Source organism: Sphaeramia orbicularis, chromosome 7 (genome assembly GCF_902148855.1).
Source record: "Sphaeramia orbicularis chromosome 7, fSphaOr1.1, whole genome shotgun sequence".
NCBI classification, from domain to species: domain Eukaryota; kingdom Metazoa; phylum Chordata; class Actinopteri; order Kurtiformes; family Apogonidae; genus Sphaeramia; species Sphaeramia orbicularis.
Window position 1 is genome coordinate 37,543,891 of NC_043963.1, and position 24,391 is coordinate 37,568,281.

Sequence of the window (24,391 nt, forward strand, 5' to 3'; positions counted from 1 at the left end):
CGGGATGCATTCTCTCTCTCTCTCTCTCTCTCTCTCTCTCTCTCTCTCTCTCTCTCTCTCTCTCTCTCCCTCTCTCACTCACTCACTCACTCACTCACTCACTCACTCACTCACTCACTCACTCACTCACTCACTCACTCACTCACTCACTCACTCTCTATCTATCTATCTATCTATCTATCTATCTATCTATCTATCTATCTATCTATCTATCTATCTATCTATCTATCTATCTATCTATTTGATTTTTCATAATTATAGTGTCCTGTTAAAACCACATATCTCCAACTGAATCGATCTTAGTCATAATCAACAGAGGAATGAAGTGTTCTTTTAAGAGTTGAGGAAATTTGATCTCTCTATCTACTCTATCTATGCTGCTGCTCCATCTGACTGCTTAAAATGTGACAAAGTAAATATTCTGAGTATCTTCTCTTGTAATAGCTTGTATACAGTATAAGTGCAGCATCTGCTTTCTCATTCTGACAAACAGGCCTCAGATAGACCTTTCCCTTAATTTGAAAACTCCACAGATTTTCTTTCTTTTTTTTTTTTGTACCAACCTGACTGCAGTAGAGGTAATCTAATACGTGGATACAAAGTAATTTATGTGGTGGCAATCCAGGTCAGTGAGAGTTATTTTTTAATAATTTATGCTTCTGAAATCAAATTAGTTGCTAAAACAGAAAACATCAAAGCTGGAGCTGGAGTTTGAATTTACCCCACAGGCAGTCCTGTTAGATGTGTCACTGAAGGATAAGGTGCTGTGATTTAGGTAACAAAAAAGCAGAATAAACATTATAGTTAAGCCAGCAGCGGTATCTTAACATTCCCAACAGATGTGCTTTAATGTCTATTTGTGCCAAATTTAAAGATGTCGATAAAGATACACCACAGCACCAGGGAGCGAGAATGTAGAGATGAAAAATCCTCCCTTGCATGCCTGTGACTCATTTCTCCAGGACAAAGACTGAATGCCAGGTGACGCAGGTCATTCAGTCCTTTGCTCTGTCAGCAGAAGAAAGAGAAGCTGGGTCCAAACTGAAAGGTGAGAGGCAGCAGCAGCAGCACACAGCGGGTTTGGCCTGAGCAGTGCAGAGCAGCAGACAAGATCTTAAAAGGAAGGTGTGGCTGTTCGAATGGTTTGATTAACAGTCGCAAATTCCCTTTAAACCCAGTCTGCTGGGGGTCAGAGCACCGTGTAGTGGCAGCAAGTCGATGATGACTCCAGTGTAGACACGTTTCAACACTAGATTATCTCCGTTTTGTTTTTTTTTTTATAAAACACAAAAATGCACTGTGCAGCATGCAGCAAAGACAAGAGAAACACAAAAAACACTTCAACATGTTACCACAGAGGTGCTTCAGACTGTACTGAAATGCGTCTGATAAAGTGAACCTGTTGACGTGGGAGTAAATCTCAGCTGAGTCCCTCTGCCTCCACAGGGTCTCAATGAAAAAGGAAAATATTGGACAAACAGAGCATTCAAGCAAAGGCTGGAAACAAGTGGAGCAGAAAACATCCCACAAATCCACAAATCTAGTGCTCCTGGCTTATAAACCCCTGAAAGTAGCAGAAAGCCCAAGAGCAGTGCTACAGTATACTAAAAGCACCTGCAATGCCCAAACCCTGCAGAACCAAGAGGAAAGGAGGGAGGGGGACAGAGAGGTGAGCATCCTGCAGGTAGAGTTAGAGCAGTACTTACATTCACAATGGCCTCCTTTGTCTGAGCCATGTCTGATATGACGCCATCAGTGATGATGAGCAGCACAAAGTACTGAGAACCATCCTGGACGGCTGCTGCATACCTGAAAGAAAGAGTTCATCAGCACCGAGTGATTTCAACCTGCACCAGACTACGGATAGTAGACGAAAACAAAGTTATGCGTAGATTCAGAATACGCGTTCGTGGTTATAAAATGGAACTCTGAGTTCTGTGTTTTGTAAACCAGAAGGACACCAAGTGCAGCAACAGCAACCACTGCATCAGAGATGAAAAATAAAGAATGTTTTCAGAAACAAACCCTCTCTTCCACTCAGCTTGTGACACAAAAGCTTAATATAGACATGTAAAGAAGTAAAATATGTTGTATAGCTCCTCACGTCTCAGAGGTCTATCCAGACACTATTACAAAACCCATCAGAGACAACACAGTGAATGTGGCCTAGTTTCAATCGCCCATCACTGGCTGCTCTATGAATTATTTATTAAACTGTTTATGCAAGTGGTGCAGTCTTATTCTTTCAGAACATTATTGATTGCCTAGCACTCAATTGACCAGACTTGATGAGCAAGAAGAGGGGAAACATGGCAGATCATCATCAGAGACAAGGACAGTTCAGAGGTGAGTCCGCATTCATGCATTCAGTTTTGTAAATTTGACTGCGGTGTTGACATTTTAATCAAAGAGCGTGCCCATTTTGTGACAGGAAGAAGAGCGATGGCCAGTGTTCAGGTGATTAAAGAGGCATTTGTATTCAGCATTGGCATGGTTCACACGCATTGGACACCGTAACTGTATCATCAGACTGAATGGTGCACTATAAAGAACCAACGTATTTGAGATGAAGACATCTGCAGAGACCGGTGCATTGAAGGGCATGGTTAACTTATTAAAGATTTTAAATGAGAAAGTCTACATTATGAGCTGTGCATCAACAACCTTTAACCCATGAAGTGAATTGCAGCCTGCATTATATAACCTACTGTCATCACTGAAGCACATTAAAGCAAGTGTAAAGTGCAAATATGAACTTCAGACTAACACTATTTAATTAACTGTAATATCCTGCTCATGAGGTCAACGTCTGGTCATGTATGTCTTTTTTTAATCATCGGTTGAATGGATATAACATCCTCTCTTGAACACAGCACCATATTTGTGCATAATTTTCAGTCTTGTGAGTGTAAGATCAGAGTTTTACTGCTCCATTTAGACATAGTGGGGCTGTATAAAGTAATTATATAACTCAGGAGTGCTTTTATTCCAGATCTTTTAGTGGCACTGTATCACTTTTTTATTAGTCTTGAAATGAAATATTTATCTATTATTTATTTTCATTCCCTGACCTCATGCAAAGTGGTCTGCAGTGGCTTTCTGTGCATCGTTTATGGGGTTGTCCTGTCTGTGCTTACTCCTTTTGTGAAATGAAATAATATGTAACATGGCCCATCAGACGATATGAAATTATGAAGATATTATTTGGTAAGGGCTCTACATCACAAAGTCTACACTGTACCCTGGTAGGACAAACACATCAAGTTCATGTTGCTTCACTTTTAACCCGTAAAGACCCAAACAGCCACCGTCGACCAAATCCATCTACTGATCTAAACTGTTTAACACCTGTTGATCCATTAATCCTATCAATACATGTAACTACTTGGTGTAAAATACAGTTTGTCGTCTTTTCATGGTCATCAGATATGACCCATTTGGACGTTCAGAGGCTCCATAGTAAACATGGAAACACCGTCATCTTCTACAACATTGATTCACCAGTAAAACCCACAGAGCTGGATCAATGACAGTGGATGGAGACACTTTGTTTTATGTTCAGTTAATGATATCTTTGCCGAAAAAGTCACTTCTTCTTTAGTTTTCTCTGTTTCTGATATAATAACCCTCAACTTTACTCTGAGTTTTTATGAATATCTATATGATCAGTAAATTAAATACAGCAAAATACACAATTTCCACTGAAGAAACACAAAATACAGAGGATAATATTATAATAAATGGAGATAAATCACCTAAGAAAGGTTAAATCTCAAGAAAAATTCATTTGGGAACTGACACAAAAGTAGCACTGGGTTTTGATGGGTTTAAGTATGTTCATTTAAGGCGAAACCACACCTCTTTGGAAAAAAAAAGTAATATGTTTGGAGGATCTGTTTGTTGATGCGTAGACTAATTTTACAAATTAACAAAGTTGCAGTTTGTCATAAGGATAATTAAGTAACATCTAGGTTTTTGTGAAACAGCTCAGTGGACTGCATCTCCACCAAAACAGCAGCTCGATTTGGCACCTTGATTTATGAGAGAGATGTGAAAGTATTAAAAGAGGTGAAAATCACTACAGTCGAGTCATGTCGAAGACATTTTCGGTAACTCTGATCAGACTGTGGAGGCAGAAATTTAAGATGAGGTAACTTATGGGACTTACGGGTGTGTAGCCTTTCTATTTACATATTTTCATAGTCTTACAGTCCAACAGTTTTACCAAAACCTGCTAGATACTTGTCTTTTTAACCTTTAAACTGACAAACATCATATGTGTAATTGATAAACATAACGTGCTGCAAACTTTTACTACCCCTAGGCCAGAATGGACAGACAGACAAACAGACAGACAGACAGACAGACAGACAGACAGACAGACAAACAGACGGACACATGGAAAAACGATTACAATACCCCTCTGGCTAGAGTTGGCTGAGAGGTAAAAATGACTTGTCTCTGAAACTAAACTGTTCAAAGTCCTTTCCACCCAATAGAAGTGGCAACAGAATGAATAGGAAATTGCTTTAATGAGAAAAAAAAGCAATGAAATTGAAAAAAAAAATATTTTGATTGTTTCATACTTTTTGCTCTAAAGCACAAATAAACATCCCCACACTATTAACTCTGTACACACCTCCCATCTGCTCTGTCTGACAAACAGGTCTAGTAGACACCAGACAACAAGCACAGATATCGATGTGTTATGCTTTCGCTAGTGTTTAGTGTCTCAGATAGAACTGCACCACACTCAATGAAATGCGGTAAGAGAAAAGAGCAGAATGAATCAGTCTGTTCATTTTAATGCTGTTCCACCTGCAAATGATGTGCAGTGATGTTTGAATTTGAAGTATAAACTCAATGACCAAACATCGACGTCCAGAAAGAATCAATACACACCAAAACAAATGTAAAATAGAAAATACAGGCAGAGGGAAGGGTCTCTGCAGGTTAATACAGAACACACTGACAGGGGGTCAGAAATGATGATTGAAGGATTATTGTTGTAAGAGTCTATATACTGCTATGATGGATATACTGATGATGATCTGCCATGTTTTCCTTTTTTTCTTCTTTTTTAGGAAGAATGCAGTGACAAAATTCTGTCATACCAAAGCCATGCCAGCCACTTTACACTGTGCGGCTACTGTAAGTTATGTACATCATTCAGTCATACATTTTAATCAGCTGGTTGAGTGCTAAATGTTCATATTCCTACATGTCATCATAAGTTGTTAATGAACAAGAGAGTAATTTCAAGCTGAGAGTCTATTAAGTTGTACATCAGGCTCATAGTGCACAAACCACCACATAGTGCAAAAAAGTAAGTCATATATATTCAAGTACAAGTCAATGAGTCATGAACGGTCCCAGTTAGAGTCCTACAAAAGTCCAGTGTCACCACACAATCAGGGGCCAAATGTTCAACACAGTTTAAACAAGTGGTGCCAGGCACAACAAACCCCGCCCCTCACACATATTTCGCCCATTATAAGTAAATGGGAAGATTTTTTTTAAAAATTCATAAGAAATTTTCACTTTGACCGACTGTTCCCAAAATGTAATGAGATCCATTCTGGGTCACTGACAATCTATAAAGTCAATTTGGTATGAATTCAACCACCAGTTTTGTTGCTACATACATGTGAAATTTCGCCTACTCTAAGTAAATGGGGGAAAAAAGATTTAAAAAATGTATATAAAACTGAAACTTTGACCTACTTTTCTCAAAATGTAATGAGATCTATTCTGGGTAACTGGCAATCTATAAAACCAAATTTGGTATGAATTCAACCAATAGTTTTGCTGCTAGAGAGTTAACAAACAAATAAACAAACCGAACTAAAAACAATACCCCTTGCCTCCCCTTTGGGGGGAAGGATAATAGTAAAACTGGATTTAATGCATTCCATTCCATTCCCATGTGTATAGATTAAAGGAAGTTGTACTGGTGGTAAAGGTCATTTGTGGAATCTGTTTATAAGTCCTCAGCCAGTCTCACCACCTCACCCACACACCTACAGTAAATCCATAAAAATACCAACAGCACACAGTGAAAATATTGCATTACAAGTAAAAGTTCTTATTCAAAAACTAACTTAAAGGTGTACAAACCAAAATCAGGGGAAAATGCCAGAATGTGTAAATGCTGATTGTTGAAATCAGAAGGATAAATATGAAGACAGATGATCTGACATCGTTTCACACTCCTTTATATAAAGTCATGATTAACCAAAGTCTGCATCAGTCTCAGACATTTGCTCAGTGCTGCCCAAAAAACTATGAAGCACTGCAGCTTTCAGTAAAAGTATGGCTGCATTTTCAGTAAAATATAGTTAAAGCAGGAAAAGTCATTATTAATGTTTGGATTCATTTTATTGCTGCTTTAACATGTATTGTACCATTGTAGGTGTACGTCAGGCTCATTTTAGTAAAGCATCATATTCTATAAGATCTTCATGCGTTTGTAACAGGTCTGTTTTTCAGGCTGTGGAAAATACTTTATTTAGTTTTAAAAAGGAAGTGAATTTTCTTAACCCATAAAGGGACTCTTCATGCTTTTAGTACAATGCAAAGATGAAAAATAGCGTTCTGAGAAGTATCTAAAGCTGTTAGACAAATGCAGTGGAGTATTTGGCTCTGACATGTAGTGGAGAAGTATAAAGGAGCGTAAAATGGAATGTTGTCCATCAGATTTCTACTTACTTCCACTATTCACATTCACTCATTCATTCATTCATTTTCCAACCTGTTAAAGGGTGTTGGAGCTGATCTATTCCAGCTACTATTGGGCTTTCATCTAAAGTCATTCTAAATCACCTGTAGCTGTGAATGTGAGAGTGAATGTTTGTCCGTCTGTATATATATGTATATGTATATATATGTGATGAACTGGTGACACGTCCAAGGTGAACCCCACCTTAACCTGATGGTACCTGGTAATGCCTCTACTGCAAGGATGTCAAACTCATTTTAGTTCAGGAGGCACATTCAGCCAAGCCAGTAAAATAATAGGACAATAACTTAATAAATAATGAAAAACTCTATTTTTTCTCTTTGTTCTACTGCAAAAAAGCATAATTACACTATGAAAATTTTATCTTTTCACAAAAATATTAACATCTATGAACAACCTAAAATTTCTTCAGAAAAATAAATACAATTTTAACAATATCATGCTTCAGCTTATCAGTTACACAAGTACATTACAATTTACAAATCACAGTGGATCCACAAATACACAACACATCTAGTAACAGGCATCTGGAACTGAAAAATACCACTTTTAACTTTAAAACAACTTGTCAAGACTCTACGAGACCCTTGACTGTCAATGTTCTCTGAGTCATTTTTTTCACTTTGCAAATTCATTCTGTGGGCTGGATTGGAACCTTTGGCTGGTTTTGGTCCATGGGCCGCATGTTTGACACCCCTGCTCTACTGCAGTCTTTCTCAAATGGGGGTACATGTATCCCCAGGGGTACTTGGAAGAAGTCCAAGGGGTACTTGACATTTTTTTGGAAAAATACATTAAATAAGTCATCATACTGAATACAAAATAAAGAGAATTAATGCTAAAATATAAAACACAATAAATACAGTCACATAATAAAATTGACACTCCTGACCTCATTTCATTTAATATTTTTAAAAAGTCAGAGCCCCCCCTAAGCTTTGGTAACATTTTAAGAACAGTTCTATTTTATATTACTCAAGATGAATTTATTAGATTAATTAACCAATTCTTGTATTTTTCTTATATATTGCATGCAAAATTTACTTATAAAGATTTGTTTTTCTAATATATTACAGTTAAATATAGTATATGTTGCTTGTTTACAAAGTTTTGAAAATAAAAACAGATTTTGCCCCATTTTTTCAATCAAACTCACTGAAGTGAGAGTTGGGGGTACTTGGCTAAAAAAAATATATATATTTCACTGGGTACTCCACTGTAAAAAGTTTGAGAAGCACTACTCTGTTGGGGCGGCCGTGGCTCAGGAGGTAGAGTGGGTCATCCAATATCAGATGGGTTGGCGGTTCGAATCCTGCTCTGTCTTAGTTATGTGCTGTTGTGTCCTTGGGCAAGACACTTCACCCTCCTATCCTCTAGTGCTGCTACTCACACTGGTGAATTAATACGTATGAATGTTCGGTGGTGGTCGGAGGGGCCATAGGTGCGAATTGGCAGCCATGCTTCCGTCAGCCTGCCTCAGGACAGCTGTGAATACAGATGTAGTTTACCACCACCAGAGTGAGAATGTGAGAGTGAATGAATAATGGATCCACTGTATGCGCTTTGAGTTCATAGATAAGTGCTATATAAATCTAATCCATTACTATTATTATTGTTCTACAGGGTATATACTACCTGAACTGTATGTATTTAAGGACACTTACTGTATGTCTGTATTGTATTGCCATTTGTATTCATCCAGTTCTGGCTGTGAACTGACTGAACGTATTTTGCCTTCGTTAGTTCTGCTCTACTCATCACTCACTATTCTAATACCGCTGACAGCCCGTCTGCCTGTTGAAGATTATTTAAAGATTGACTCTGAATGAAAGGACAGCTGCGCTCTGAGCCACACTGGGAAGGATGGATGTGTAAGTACTTTACCTGGCCACATGATTAACAACAGGAGCAAAGTTGGTCGGTCCATACAGCTGAACCGTCTTAAGGCTTTGATGGTAAGCTTCGAGGATGCCCTCCATACCATTACAGTACGGATTCTCGATGTTTCCATTCTGGGAAAAACACAACAGAATGCAGCATTTATTATTGATAATCCAGTTACAGCACAGACTGTTGTCTAATCTGTGACACTCAGCTTCTTTCCTATGTTTTATCTTTACATTCTGCACTAGATCTAGGACTTCTCTGGTCTAAATTAGGACAAAAAGTGGAGCTGTGTTTATTGTTCTCTAAAAAGTCTGTCATTATTTTCACAGTCAGTTTATGTTCAAAGTATTTATATTATGATCAGATATGGCGAAGAAAAAGCAACAAATCAAAAGAAATATGGGAAGAATTTAGAAGAGTTTAAATTCTTTGATTCCTTTATTATAACTTTGGCTCTTTATGTATTTCTAGTGAATAAAAAATAGCCTAAATAGAGTAAACTACACTGTACCAGGTGTAGTGCAGGATAGGGAACTGACATGCTGACCTCCATCATTTCCACAAAAAAAGCATCTTAATTTGTTTTTATTTCTTCTGGTCAAAGTTTATCTAAGTATACTCATGGGTCTCCTTACTGGATGAACAGAAATACAAATCCATTTCAGTCTTCTTATCCAAAGATGCTAGAAGTTTTAGGAAAGGAGTGACTTTGAATAAACAAGCAGCTGGAGGGACCTGGGGTTTCTCCAGGAGGCGATCTTGTCTAACTCAGCTTCAAAGCAAATCTTTCTTGGCTAAAACGACATTTCGGAGCCAAACTCATAAAATAAATATGCCTGCTCCGATTGGTACTTTTAAGACAACTTACTAGACTACAGCATTAAAGAATGAGGCTTCAATTATTTGGTGAGATGAATCTTAATTCGCAAATTTTAATGGAAATAGAGTGATGTAGACGAAAGCCAGTAGACAGACTCCTCATTAGACTGTACCACACAGCAGCCAGAACACATTAACTGGCTGAGAGAAGCCAAATTGATTTAAGAATCCGTCAGCCTCAGAGACCCTAATTTGCACTATAAAAGGTAAATGTATTCATCCTGAATCATACATGTCAGTGGTGTTGCAAAATTCATCTGAAAACACATACATCCATACATATGAAAACATGTTTAGCACATATTGTGGAGAACATAAACACATAACCAAGAGGTGGTACTGAGTTGAAGTATAAGGTGGGAAGAGACGTCATACTTATGTAGATGAACAGTGTGGAATATGTCTGACATTACATTACTGCAGTGGTTACCAACCTACTTTGGCTCGTGACACCATTTTAACCCTTTCATGCATAGTGCTCACTACAGTGGACAGTTATTCTACAGCTGTTCTTTTGTATATTCACAGGTTTTGTTGTTTTAGTTCCATATCAGCCAACACAGTGGACACTTATGCATCATCACACTGCAATTCATACCATTATTGTAAATTTGCTGTTCTTTACACACCTACGGTAATCTGCAGTGATATGTTTAAGTGTAAAAAAAAATTGCTTGATTTTGTTATTAGACTGTAATTGACAGTTTTGGGTTTTTTTTGTTTTTTTTTTAACAAAAAGTTTTTTTTTTTTTGCATATTATCTCCATGAAGTGAGTAATAACTACTATTAGAGAATGTTAAAATGTGACAAAACATTGGCTTAGCAGCAGTAAACATATTTTTATTACATAGTTTTCACGCAGTATATCAGTAAATACATGTTTCTTTTCTTCAAAAATTAAATGCATGGTGTCCAGCTGAATGGACATTTTTGCAACTCCATGAAAAATAAGTTCATACATTTTTTTTTTTCAATTGCATTGTTTTTTTTTAATACTTAAGGAGGAATAAAAACACTCAGGAAAAAATCTTAAGGTTCTCATAATTCATGCGTGAAAGGGTTAACATCACAGATTTCTGGTGACCCCAGACATTCAAAACGGAGACATTTTTTTTCAGCTAAAACTAATTTGTTTTTGATCATGAAATAGTTTGCTATACTATGTTGCAAATAAAAATTAATTTTAGATGACATTAATCTATATAATGTACAGGGTGTCCCATAACTCTTCATACATAGGAGACATAATACATATGGTTCTAACATGTATTTCTTTATATTTCTTCTTTATAGTTCTTCAGCAGTGGAGGACACGCATTGAAATGTGTTCTCGACAAAATGGCAGTCATATAGAGCATATTATATAAATAACTAGAAGCACTCGGAGAGCGCAGACCTCCGCTAAGGCTGATCAGTGGGCCCCCCCACCCCCGATCACCACCAAAATGTAATCATTTCTTCCTTATCCCATTTCCAACAAACCCTGAAAATTTCATCCAAATCTGTCCATAACTTTTTGAGTTATGTTGCACACTAACAGACAGACAGACAAACAAACAAACAAACAAACAAACAAACAGACAAACAAACAAACAAACCCTGGCAAAAACATAACCTCCTTGGCGGAGGTAAAAATGGTTTATGTCAAGAAACGTTTATTTTTCCTATGTATGGAGACTTATGGGACACCCTGTATATTATTATGGACGGAGGCAGAAAAGCCAGGTGCAGATTACTGCACAAAGTGAGAATTTGATTTTCCTTGGTCAGGATATGTACAGTCAGTCCAGCTTGGATTTACAAGGCTGACAGTTAATACTGAACAAACAAGAACTCAAACTATGAATTATGAAAGAGCTGCAGCATCTGAAACCAACCACAATGAACATTTGGCAGATAAACAGTACCACAGTGCTTCAGTTTCAGCTTCACAGTTTGTCATGTTTTTTATGTATTGGGATTGTCTCTCTCAACTCATCACATATTTTTATTAGTAAGTTTTTATTTGTATCAATTACTATAAATTTCAGGTGACCCCATTTGAATTCCAGGCGACCCCACGGTTGAAAAACACTTCATTACTGTATGCTCACCAGGGGGAATTCATGGGAGACTCTTCCGTCAGGGGGCAGCTTAGCACCGAATCCGAGGGCGGGGAACATCTTATCGCTGTCATAGTCCTGGATGATCTCTCCCACGGCCTTCAGTGCCATGGCATAGGCATTCATCTGGTATGGGTTCATGTAGTGGAGTGAAGTAGACTGGGACGGATTTCCTTAAAAAACAAGAGAAGCCAGACTCAGTGATGCAAAAGAAAACAAAAACTCACAGACTTGGACTGAACTGACAGCTGCAACGGGCCGGATTGGATTTCTGAATGAGATCCGTGGCTTTATGACCGGCTTATTAGTAATACTGAGATTCAGCAATATTATGATCGCTACTGCAAAGTGAAATCTGAACACCCAGCAATAAATGTGCATATCAGGAAGGATTAATTTCCTGTGTTCAGTCGAATCAGTATGCACGGGCCAAATGTTATTTAGGAGAAGGATCCAGATTCTACTTTGATTCATAGAAAAGGGGCGAGTCACACATCAAACAGACAAAAAGAACCGAGACAGGGCGATAGCAGTCGAAACACTCACCATTTGATGCAGTGAAATCAATGGCCACTGTGAAGTGAATCTGAGTCCTGAAACACATGAATAGGAGAGAGGAAGGCGTTATCAAAAGAGAGCCAGGAAAACTCACTGCAGTCAGTACAATATAATGAGGGTTTCCCAGGTTTCACAGCGCTCTCTGCTCTATCTCTAATCAGAGAAGAGGTGTGTCGAAACCAAAAGAAGGATGATAATACACCATTATTTTTCACTTTCACAGTGGTTTTATAGTTTCCTCATTGTGTTGGTAAAGGCTCCATTTCAAGCAATCACGGTCTAACACAGCTTTTATCTTAAAATGAATCATGTTGCCACGTGTTAATCATCAAACATACAAATGCACTGGACGTGACTGATGCTGCTACATGTTCCTCTGTTGAAACAATTACAAAATACACAGTTTGATGAAGAAGTGTGGGATCATGAAACTTAGTTTATCACTATTTCAGAGGAAATCTGTCTGACGTAATTATGTACAGAGATTATCTGTAAATGTAGTGTATCACAGTTTTATTCACATTACATTAGCTGAGTTTTGATCCAAATGTAGCAGAAGTGTTGAAAATTTCAGGAAACTGGCAAAAAAAAATCTGAATTGATGCATGTTTGCTTGCATTTCTAGTCATAGTCATTATGATTTAAAAATGTCCCAGTGATGTAGTGTTTCATACAATAATACACAAGAGTTGCACACTGGAAAAAATTAAAATCTTACCAAGTGTATTTTCCTCATTTCTAGTCAAAATATCTTAAAATAAGACATAATCACCTAGAGAGTAACTTTTCAGTGAGATATAAAAACTTATTTTTAGACAATAGATCTTGAAAATCTTATCTCAAGAAATCTTATTAAGATCATTTTCACTTGTTCTATTGGCAGATTTTTCTTCTTGAATTAAGCAAAAAAACAATCTTGAAACAAGCAAAAAAATCTGCCAATGGAACAAGTAAAAATGATCTTGTAAGACTTCTTGAGATAAGATTTTTAAGATCTATTGTCTAAAAAGTTCTTATACTGAAAAGTTACTCTTTAAATGATTATGTCTTATTTTAAGTGTGATGAGATATTTTGACAAGAAATGAGAAAAATAAACTTGGTAAGGTTTGGATTTTTTCCAGTGCAGGGTTGAAATTAGATTATTTTGAGACTTTTTCTTTACTTTTCTTCAGATACAACAAGAAAATACTAGAAATATGTGCACAGCCTTGAAAGACAACAAAAAACTGAACTAAATGGATTGTTAAGGATAAAGTCAGTATTTAGTGTGACTTCTGACCCCATGGCAAGAGGCAATACAAAGTTAGAAACATCTGATGTGTGCTGAATAAAACTGGCATAAAACACCAGAAAATTCATGCAGTAAATCTAATATTTTTTTGAATAAAAGGGTTAAAAACATGCTAAGTACAAAGGGAGGTCACACTAAATGCTACCTCTTTGGTTTATAGAAGATGCTTTTCCTTGAAACTTGTTTTTACTGCTGTAAATACTTCACATATATCCATATTGGATCTTGATACAGAGACTACACGTGCAGTTATAATAACTTTTGTAAACCAACAAACCTAATGACCTAGGAATTTAACACTCCACAGGTTTACCTCTGTCAATCATGTTTCTGTAGCTCTTCATAATCATTTTGCCTCGAACCCAGCATTTCTGTTCGTGTCTGTTTTAATTCACAGCAGTCTCCTCACATACAGATACACCTAATTATTCCCTAAATCTGTTTATGTTGCACTCATTTGCATTCACCTTTTTAATCAATTTCAAGGTTTTTCTGTGTTTTTTTTGCAAATAGAAAATGCAAATAAACACAGCCATTTTAATCTATGGCAAGGCACAACACCAGTGACTGGGTGACAAATAAAATGGGTTATGCACTGAATAAAATTTCGCTTTTCAGTTTCAGGTCATTTCAGTTGAACATGGTCAAAAAGTCAACAAAATACTTCACATACATGCCTGTTTTTTCCTCCACATATTTTACATTTAAATCTGTATATTTTAATGACTCAGAAATGATAATATCTTTCTCCACAAAACCTAAAAGAAAAAAAACAAAAAAAAAGGCAGAGTAATTTCCCAAATGGTCTCCATAAACATATAATGAGATGCTGCAGCTGGCTTAATGATTTGACTGAACATCATGCTGAGGAAAGATATGACTATTAACAAGGCATCAGAGCAGCAAAAAGAAAATAGGCCCACTATTCTGCATCTATTCCGGATATTTCAAGTACTTAATTTGTTTTTTTGTGAATATTTATACTCAAAATGTCATACATATTCATAATGTTGTATTGGTTACCTCCTCATCGGTATTGCCTTTCTTCTACTTCTCTGTTACATGACCACTGCAAAATGTGTTTGTTTTTTGCCAGATAAAAAACTGTCTCACAAAATGTACGAAAAACAAGGGAGAATGTTTTTTTCATGAGATCATAATCCTGGCCAAAAACCTTGAAAAGAAACTAAACATGGTCTAACTGGTCTCTGTTGGTTTTTCCTGTTTCCCAAGAGACAAACAAAAGAGTGAAAGAAAGGGGAGCTCAGATCAAAGTGTGCACCCTTTCATTGCGATTAACACTGATTGCCTTTGCAGACTTCACCTTCATTCAGAAATTCCCACATGCACGCTACCAGAGATAATGGTGCTTCCTCCAGGGGCGACTCTGACCCCAGCTCATTAATCAGCATTGAGTTGGACCACTCAGCTCACAAAGGGAAATTGTTACAATTGCAAGCTGCCTCAATTTAAAAGAGTCAACTGATTTCTTGAGTTAGTTTTGAAGGCTCAACTATTTCACAGTGGAAATCAGGCAGTGAACTCCAGTCATGGTTCAGTACAGTGGAGAACGCTAGAGATGGCCACAAGAAAACTGTCCATCAAAAGGCCAATTAGGACATCAGACTATTCAGTCCATCATCAGAGAGGAGAGGCTTGATTCTGCAGTCAGACGGCATCACCCATGTCTTTCACCGTATTTGAAATGAGTAAAATACAGACCTCTGACCTCTAGCAGATTTATAAAGATATTCTCTTTTATAAAAAAAAAAAAACACAATAGTATTAGGAAAAAACATGAGCATACGGACATCTGTCAAGGTCAAGTCCACTCTTCTTTTCATCTATATTACAAAAGCTAAGTGGCCTCTGTGTGCATGTGTGTGTCTTGGGATTCACACAAAATCCAGAAAGAGCTGACTGCTGCAGTTTGGCATACTTATGTATTTTTGGACAAGGAACAGACTAGTGAAAACGGCAAGTAGATGGGACCAGTGTTTTGGGAGATATTAGTCCTTTTGGAGTACAATACCCTTACAATCACATTGCTATACCCAGAATGCTTTGGTGGTGACTGCTGGACAAATGCGGTACAGCATGCATGAATACACAATAGCATAAAAAGCACCACATGTAGAACCCGTGGGGGTATTTAAAGGAGTGATATTTTGCTTTTTTTTTTAATGTAATTATGCATTTCAAAACATTTCCCAGTGGTCTACATAAACTGTAAATGCTCTGCTTGGGTCTGAATTCTTCATTAAACTCCACAGGTCCATCTTCAACCCTATTTCTGAGTAATGACACCAGAAAGGTTGTTTTGAGCGCTGGCCCTTTAAATGTAAATGAGCCACTTCACACCCCACCCCCTCCAAAATATTGACTGTGCTGCTCTGTCCCGTTCAGCCACTTGTGTTCGTTAATACAACCAACAACTGAACATTTTAGGTAGTTGGCTCGAAGTTTGGACATATTTTCAGTATGGACTATAACCCCTGCTGCTGACAAACAATTATGTCATACTCAGAGAAATGTACATCAGAAGTCTTGACCTTATATGTGCAAATGTCGTGATGTAACTAGTTATAGATGTAACAAATTAGGCCGGAATTAAAACAGGTTGTAGAAATCCACTCGATTTTTTCCAAAATGAATATAAAGACAGCTTTGCAGCACCTGGAGGGTTCAAATTCAAACTTTTTGAACTATTACGGTCCCCAAATACACAAATAAATGTACCAAAGACTAATAAAAGTGGGTTTAGCAAAATATGACCCTTTTAAGAATAAAAGCTCTGAATAAAAAACTCTGAAGTTAGGAAGAAGACACCAATGTACTGAACTGTAAAGATAAGCACTGAATCTGTTCACACTGACAGGCAAGGGGACTAATATGACCACTAGAGGGAGTAGTGAGTCATTCTGCTGGTTTAGCCTGGCCAGCCATCTGGTTTTCTCAGTGTATTCAGTACTGAGAAAACAGTCTGGAATTGGGCCAGTCACTGTGAAATATGCACTATCTATTCTATACCGAACCAATCACAAGTCTGGGGGGCGGGCGTTTTGCAATGCGTCATACACACTGACTTTTTTTTGTTGCGAGTCAAAGTCAGTTCTAAGTCCACAAATCTCTTTACAACTGCTGTTGGTTGTTTACTTGATTCAAAAATAAGGCTGAATTACAGATTACACCCTGTATTTTTAAGTGCCTCTGACCAAAGCGTCACGTCCATCTTATCTGTGGTTGGTTTACTCTGCGCCTGTTAGTCCCGCCTTCATATTTGGATTGAAGCCCTGCGAATCCAGATGAATTTCTCATTGAGAAAAACGGATGGCTGGCCAGGCTAGTGCTGGTTCCCTCACAGTGTTGCTGTGGGTGGTTGTAGTTTTACTGTGGCTGATTTCTGTCTAAAAACAGAGCTGAGCAAACATAATGTAAACTATCAGCTGACCCAGAATGTGAAGATTATATGACAGTGTGTTTTTGTTTGAAGAAGAAAACTTGATGATACTATAATCCAGATGTATGTAAAACAATGAACTTCATACTTTATTCTGTGAGTGACACAGTCTGTGGATGCATGTGGCTCTGATTTGTTGATAGTTTAGTGTGTTCTCGTACACCACTTCCCCCTGCTGGTGAGAGTTGGGAAAATCAATACTACATACAACCCCTTTAACCACAAACAGTCTTATGTCGTAACAGTTGTTTTTTTTTTTTTTTGCCTAATTCTTGATGTATTTGTGATTATTTTCAGTAAAAAGAAGAAACAAGGCACAAAAGTGTAGATGTGGCTGGCGTCATGTATCTGTGAATGGTTTTGGCCTGTTGCAACAACTCAGGCGGTCATAAAACTATCAAAATTGTTCCTTTTTAAATACTTTAAAGGGTTGTTAGTGTATGGATAAGATGTTAGACATCACAGTGAGAGACAGACTGTTATGAAGCCAAGTGTTGTCACAAAGCAGGAGTTAAGTTTATTCAGGGAGCTGAGCCATTTGTCCCATAGGAGTCAAACAGGTCTCCTCTCAGCTATGACATGTTTATGTTCTGGCTACATCAAACACAAAGACCACAAAGAATGGTTGTCCTGGATTATGCTGTATTTTCAACTTTTGGACCCAGAACAGAACAGTGCTGTGAAACTTTGTTCTTCTCTGGGTTTGTATGATGTTGGTAAGTTAACAAGTACTGACTAGAGTGGACTACGTAAGGCTTAAAGTTACAAAGCAAATGGAAGCTCGAACTGGGAAAATAAATTCTGACACAGTGATCACAACAGAAAAAGGATTTAGTAAGATACTGTTAGTACGCTTTGTCATCTTCTGATTTTGCTGTTCAGTCGATTTCCTCAGCTTGTCCAGGCACAGGTTGATCTGTCAAAACATAACTATCTTAAACGTAGTCATTGCTTATATTAATAGAACAGTTAAAAAAATGTTCTGACCCATTTTAAGGACATTGGAAACCTTATATAACAAATGGTGCCAGGCACAACAAACCCCGCCCCTTGCATGTATTGTCGCTTATTTTGGCATCAATCCAGCTGATGTCATCATGTCTATGCGTGTGCTGATGTCAGCATATCAACTGCCTTATATGTGCCACATCTGAAGTAAATTGAAACAAAATTGATGTTTTTATAGATATTTGAAATGTTACCCATTATAAGTAAATGGGAGAAAAAAATAATTTAAAAATTCATAAAAAATTTTGAACTTTGACCTACTTTTCCTAAAATATAATCAGATCTATTCTGGGTCAGTGGCAATCTATAAACCCAATCTGGTATGAATTCAACCAATAGTTTTGCTACTAGAGTGTTAAAAACAAACAAACAAACCGAACCAAAAACAACAACAATACCCCTTGCCTCCCCTTCGGGGGGGGGCAGGGTAATAAATAAAGAGAAGACTAGTATATTTTTGACATTACCGTGCACATCTCAGCAGCACAGTATGTTGAATCCACACCTGATGCAGCACTCTTATCGTCTTGGCGTAATTTTCTGTTACCATGGTGACAAAGGTCTGAACCTGGTGGCAAATCATCTGACCAGACCCCCAAAATCAATGGGATGCCTACTTACATCATAATCTGTTCATGTAATTTATTGAATACACGCTGTCTTGGACAAAATGTGTTTGATGAGATCACCCTGACCTTGACCCTTGACCACTAAACTCAGTGATTAGGTCACCCTGGGGTCCAGTCCAATGTCTGTGCACATTTGACCTGGTTCTGTCAAACTATTCCTGTGATATTATGGTTTAATAATGGAGACAACACACTGACAGGTAATAAAGAGAAAAGTCCACCCTGTGGTCCCTGGCCCATTCCCTGCCTTTCAACCAGAAGCAGTAGTTTTTGTTCAGTCCTGTTGATAAATACTGGTGATGACAAAACCTCATTAGATAACAACTCAATTAACCCACAAAACTGGAACAAACACAAATGAAGATGCAGAAATTATTACATTGTTTTTAATTGTAAGTTACATTTATTATTCTATTGACTGATGAATTTGTTCTAGTATATAATATGAGAACTCTAATATGAATATGTTAATTCTTCAATAGATTGTTTTGTCATTTGTCAGGCAAATGTACCAAGTATTTCATAAAATAAGTACTGCAAATCAGCAGAGGTTGTTTTTTCACTGTTTTCATCACCGACATTTGGAAACTGAAGAAAAATTAAGAATTTGTGGATATCAACCTAATGATCAGGAGTTTTAATTATTTTAATGACTACAAATCATTTCAAACTGTTTCTAAATACTGTCATTACCAATGGACACAGCTGCAGCTCCATGATGAGTATCAAAAATGCACAACTAAAAGGGCCTAAAAAAAGTAGGTTTGTTTCTATTCATTACATTTTTACAATATGGTGATTGTGAGAAAATATCAAACTGTGTTGGTGTCAGTGACTCAGACTTAGCTGCTGCTTCACTATATCCAGGGTTGTTATGCTTTGTTCCCCTTCCAGCATTGGAGTTAGACATATGGCTTGTTTTCTTCACCCTTACTATCCCTTTATCTGACTCTGTACAGCAGTTTTTATGTGGATTTATTGAAATCTCCCTCTGAAATCATCCAATTTGTAGTCCTTTAGAGCAGGAAGTCATCTGTAAGTCTTTTTTTTATTTTAGGCACTTCCTTGAATGATATATCACTCTATGGGCAATTGAATGCACCTTCATCACTTCCTATATTTGCTCAGGAGTGCATAAATCTGACACCAGCTTCCAAATGGCCTCTTGCAACCCGATTCAGTACAAATCCTTCAGAACTGGAAGTCCAATAATTCTCCAGGGCTCTTCTTTCTGTCCCTTTATATCACCACTAACTCACTGAGTGTCTCCTCTTCTCTTGCTTTTGTTCCCTCTAAAGTGACAGTTCCTCAACCAGTGTGTGAATCACCTTGAATTGCAGCAATAGTTTAAAATAGATACAAACTTATGGATGTCATGATGACTTTTCTCTACCAGCTAGATAAACACCATATGGTAGCAGGCTTTGTAAAGTGAAATCCCTGCAGTCTAGGCAATCTGGCTGGGGTGGGATACTGTATGTAGTGTAAAACAGTGCACAGAGGAATTCACTGACAGTCCTCCCACAGTCTCATCATAAATGTGATTTGGAAAACGGCCAAATACAGACGGTATTGATGAAGAAATCAGCACACTTTCCCTGCGTAAATGAAACACAGCATAATAAGCAGTTTGCGACAGCACAGCGGTAAAACAAAGGTCACCGAGTGCTTGTCTGGAAAGATTCAGACTGCAGGAAATTGTCACAAAAATCTATTATCGGGGAGTTCTCTGCAAACAACTGAATGCACAGATCCCATGCACAAATTTAAAGTGAAGTGTTTTTCTTTTCCTTCCTTGTAAGCAAACATGAGCATGACCAACAGTGACCCAGAATAAGATGAGAAAGGAAATCGCAAAATGCAAAATTCTGCAGTGAAGCACACAATATCCAAAATCATTTCACATTAATACAATCTCTTTCTTGTATTTCTGCAAACTGGAGGAAACACAAACCACTATGAATTCAGTAAAATATAGAAATAGGTTCCTGTTTTTTTTTTTTTTTTCAGGCGTTTTCAAAGCAAAGAAAAAGAAAAGGATATGCCTCTGTAAAAATGTCATGCTGCAGTCTGACCACAAAGTCTATCTAAATGTAAGATGGCAACAGCCGCTCCGTCTTCCATTTCAGGACAACATGGTATTTTGGGATGAAACTATTAAACCTTAATAAGATCTCCCCACAATGGAGCCTCCACACAAGCCATTACATGGCTGATCTCACTGCAGATTTGATTTGAAAAGAAATATTTTCCGTATGCGATGAAAAGAATATGAATCTTTTATTACTCTCTTGGTTTAAGAAGCAGCGTGTGGCTTTTTGGACTTTAATTACAGTATCTTTGGCCCAATTAAACAACAATGAAAATCAATGAATAACCAGTTCACTGTGATATCGCTCAAGATGTGCTAATGTGTCTGAAGAAATTGCTTTTTTTTTGCCCTTCACTTCAGTCATGTGTCGTGTTAGTCATCACCTGTTACAAAGGAAGCAGTAAAGCAACACACATGAAAAGAAGAAGAAGAAGATCTAAAATTTCAATTTGTATTTTAGATCAGTTTTATTCAGCCTGCTGCTCCCTCTCACATTTCTCATCTGCCGTAACGTCAGCGTTGGCAGTCGTTCAGTTTCAACTTATTTTTGGCTTTTACACATTTGCATGAGTCGAAGAAGGACACGATTCTGTGTAGTCACTTCAGTCACAGAGCGAGTACAGATGCCAAGTCAAAACTAAGTAGTCCACTGATTAAACACTGATGGCATCTTGAACCAGAGCCTACAAATTGAAACTCGTGTATTTACAGACGTGAATGGAAGTGGATTTCAACTCAAATCCAATACTTAAAGGAGCTTTACTCTGACTAGTGTGTGTAGGCTCTGATTCATACACTGATGTCCATAAAGGAATCATTTAGTTTCCAGACGTGTTTCTCTTTTTATTCCTATTCATACACATTAGTATCACCTTTAACCTGATGCAATGATTACATACCGAGTCCAAGTTACACTTTATCTATCAAGAATAAATCACATTGTTGCAATCATTTCAGGATTTTAATCTAACCACAGCTATAACTAATACATGAAGCTATTTCACATGATCAAACCGGATCATGGTTTGTTCATTTATTCTTTAAAGCTGAGCGATACTGCGCACATAATTATAACCTGCTATCTTTACTTTCCTATTTGTGCTCATTCATTCACAGAGAACATCTGTGGTAATGGGAGGTTTGCACTGGAGATGCCGTTGCTCCTGACTAATGCTATAAAGAGAAGAGTAATGAGTTTCCAGATCACATCACATGCATATACATTAGCTTTGCCCATGTTGATCTGGCAGCAACACCGTAATCCTAAACACAAAAGAAACACTCAGAGAGCGCAGTCCTCCACCAAGGTCCATAGTCCACTGCAATTCTTATTCTACTATATTATTAAACCACAAACAAACCAAAAATAACAACCTATGTTTTCCTCCTTTTGGGTACCACTGGTTAGTTTATTACCATGGTAACATAGCTCTAAGATGTTAGTTAGGTGCAAGGTAGTTAATTTTATTTTATTTTTTGATTATTTATCTTGTTTAATTTATCTGAAGCCCATTTCGGACCAAAGAGTCACAACAAGATAAGCTGAAAACCTACCAGTTCACACCAATGCAACTAGATGAGACAGCCCGTCGTTTCCATAGCAACAACTCTCTGTAGTTCTATTGAAACTGCCAGCTTTTTAGGCTGTTTAGTAGCAGGATACTATTTGTAGTGTCTTAAAATATGAATGAGGACAGAGGTAATGAGTTACTCACTACAGTTGAATTTCTGGTATTCATGAAAGAGCAAAACATTATTAAAAAAAAAAAAAAAAAAGGAGAAAACCATGTGATTCTCCTATTTCTATTCCTGGAGCCGTCATGTCATTTAGAGGAGTTGGTGTCAGCTCTAATAAGAAAAAAATTATACGAACTATCTGAAACAGAATCTCACCAAGGGAACAGCTGGTTATAATGCTGTGCTTCTTGGCAGGTGAGCTACAATGCGTAAATGCTGAAAAAAACATACATTATGTGTTCTAAAACCAGCCATTGGCAACTTGACATCCACATTTGCTGGTGATGCCTTCAGTTTTCACTGCTGCAACTTTTCCCAGCAGTGTTGTGAATTTTTTTTATTTTTTTTTTGTAAATCTTTGGTCAGAGTCAGGCTTAAGTTGGCAGCTTGAAGTCTCCAAAATGAAAATAAATCCAACCTCTGGCCATTTTTTATAAATCTGCTCTAAATTCTTCACAGCTCTTATTTTTACAGGCATGTGACTATTGAAGATGCATGTTGATGTGTAAAAAATATAGAATTGTTTTTGGATGTAAATGGTTGGTATATTATTAAGGACATTGTCATCTTTTTCATGGTCATCAGATACGACCCATTTGGATGTTCAGAGGCTCTGTAGTGAACATGGAAACACCATCTTCTTCTACAACATTGACTCACCAGTAAAATCCATGGAGTTGGATCAATAACAGTGGATGGAAACACTGGGTTTATGTCCAGTTAATGCTATATTTTACTGAAAAAGTGACAATTTCTTCAGTTTTTTTCTGTTTTTATATAATAACCTTTGAATTTACTCTGAGCTTTTGTGAGCATCTACATGATCAACCAATTAAACATAGAAAAACAGATGATTTTTACTGGAAAAAAAGCTAAATTCAGAGGATAATATTATAATAAATCATGATAAATCAATTAGGAAAGGTTAAATACAGAGAAAATTCATTTGGGAACTGCCACAAAAGGCCCCCTTTGGTCTTTATGGGTTAATAATTGGTTTTAATGCTGGTTCACACTTTTTAACCCAAAACAATGACTTTTTAAGAGTTGAAGAAAAATAAATGGGTTTGATGGGTTACCATGCTCTAGACTCAGAGGTTTATTATGTACTTTAAAGCCCTCACTCATCACTGTTTGTTGTCTGATCGTCTCTTATATTCTGCCTTGTCTACTCGTAGATGGAAGCATTGGCATGTTCTCATTTATAAATGTATTTTAGTGCTGCTGAAACTACACCTGTCAGAAAAAGTACAAGCAGTTACAGTCTTCGGTCTCAGGATTTATTCCTTCCGTCTATTTCTGTCTGTGTTAAATGGGGAAAAAAGGACTTTAAATGTACTACTCTGTCTGCTTGAAATCAATTTTTAAAAATGGCCAAAAACTTAAGACGTTAGACTCTTTAGACACTCTTAACCCTTAAAGACGTTTTTTTATTTGTGGTAACTTCCAAATGGTTTATCCTCTGCATTCACCCGTTTCTAAACGATTTATCGCCATGTATTAGATTAGATTAGATTAGATTAGATAAAACAAGATAAAATAAGACAACATAAGATAAAATAAGATAAAGTAAGTTAAGGCAAGATAAGACAAGACAAGATAAAATAAGATAAGATAAAGTAAGTTAAAATGAGATAAGATAAGATAAGATAAGATAAGATAAGATAAGATAAGATAAGATAAGATAAGATAAGATGATATTTGGTGACCATGAAAGCTCGCTGCCTGGGTGTGTACTGAGGTCTGACCATCTTCTACCAAACCACATGGACATCCAGATGAACAGGAAGGCCAATGCACAGAATGTGAACAAGTTTATACCCATGAATTATGCAATTTTGAGGCCGATATTTCCAGTGGTTATTGGTCTGTTTCTAACAAATGAAATTACTAAGTGGGAACACCCAGATGATGCAATAAATTCCGTATGCTGACTGAAATGTTTCAAATTTCAAATGGTCAGCTCAAAACAAGCTTAAAGAATACTCAATAACAGCATGAACCTCT

General features: G+C 37.2%; 1 protein-coding gene across 2 annotated transcripts in view; it reads right to left on the reverse strand.

Moving 5' to 3' along the window:
- Window positions 1-24,391, reverse strand: part of cpne5a (copine Va) — a 141,666-nt gene that overhangs the window by 9,357 nt on the left and 107,918 nt on the right. For both annotated transcript variants that reach the window (XM_030138231.1, XM_030138230.1), the window contains 4 exons: window positions 12,155-12,201; window positions 11,600-11,781; window positions 8,624-8,751; window positions 1,707-1,809 (listed from right to left, as the gene is read on the reverse strand). In XM_030138231.1, coding sequence (XP_029994091.1) covers window positions 1,707-1,809; window positions 8,624-8,751; window positions 11,600-11,781; window positions 12,155-12,201 — 460 coding nt within the window. The remainder of the gene's footprint in view (window positions 1-1,706; window positions 1,810-8,623; window positions 8,752-11,599; window positions 11,782-12,154; window positions 12,202-24,391) is intronic.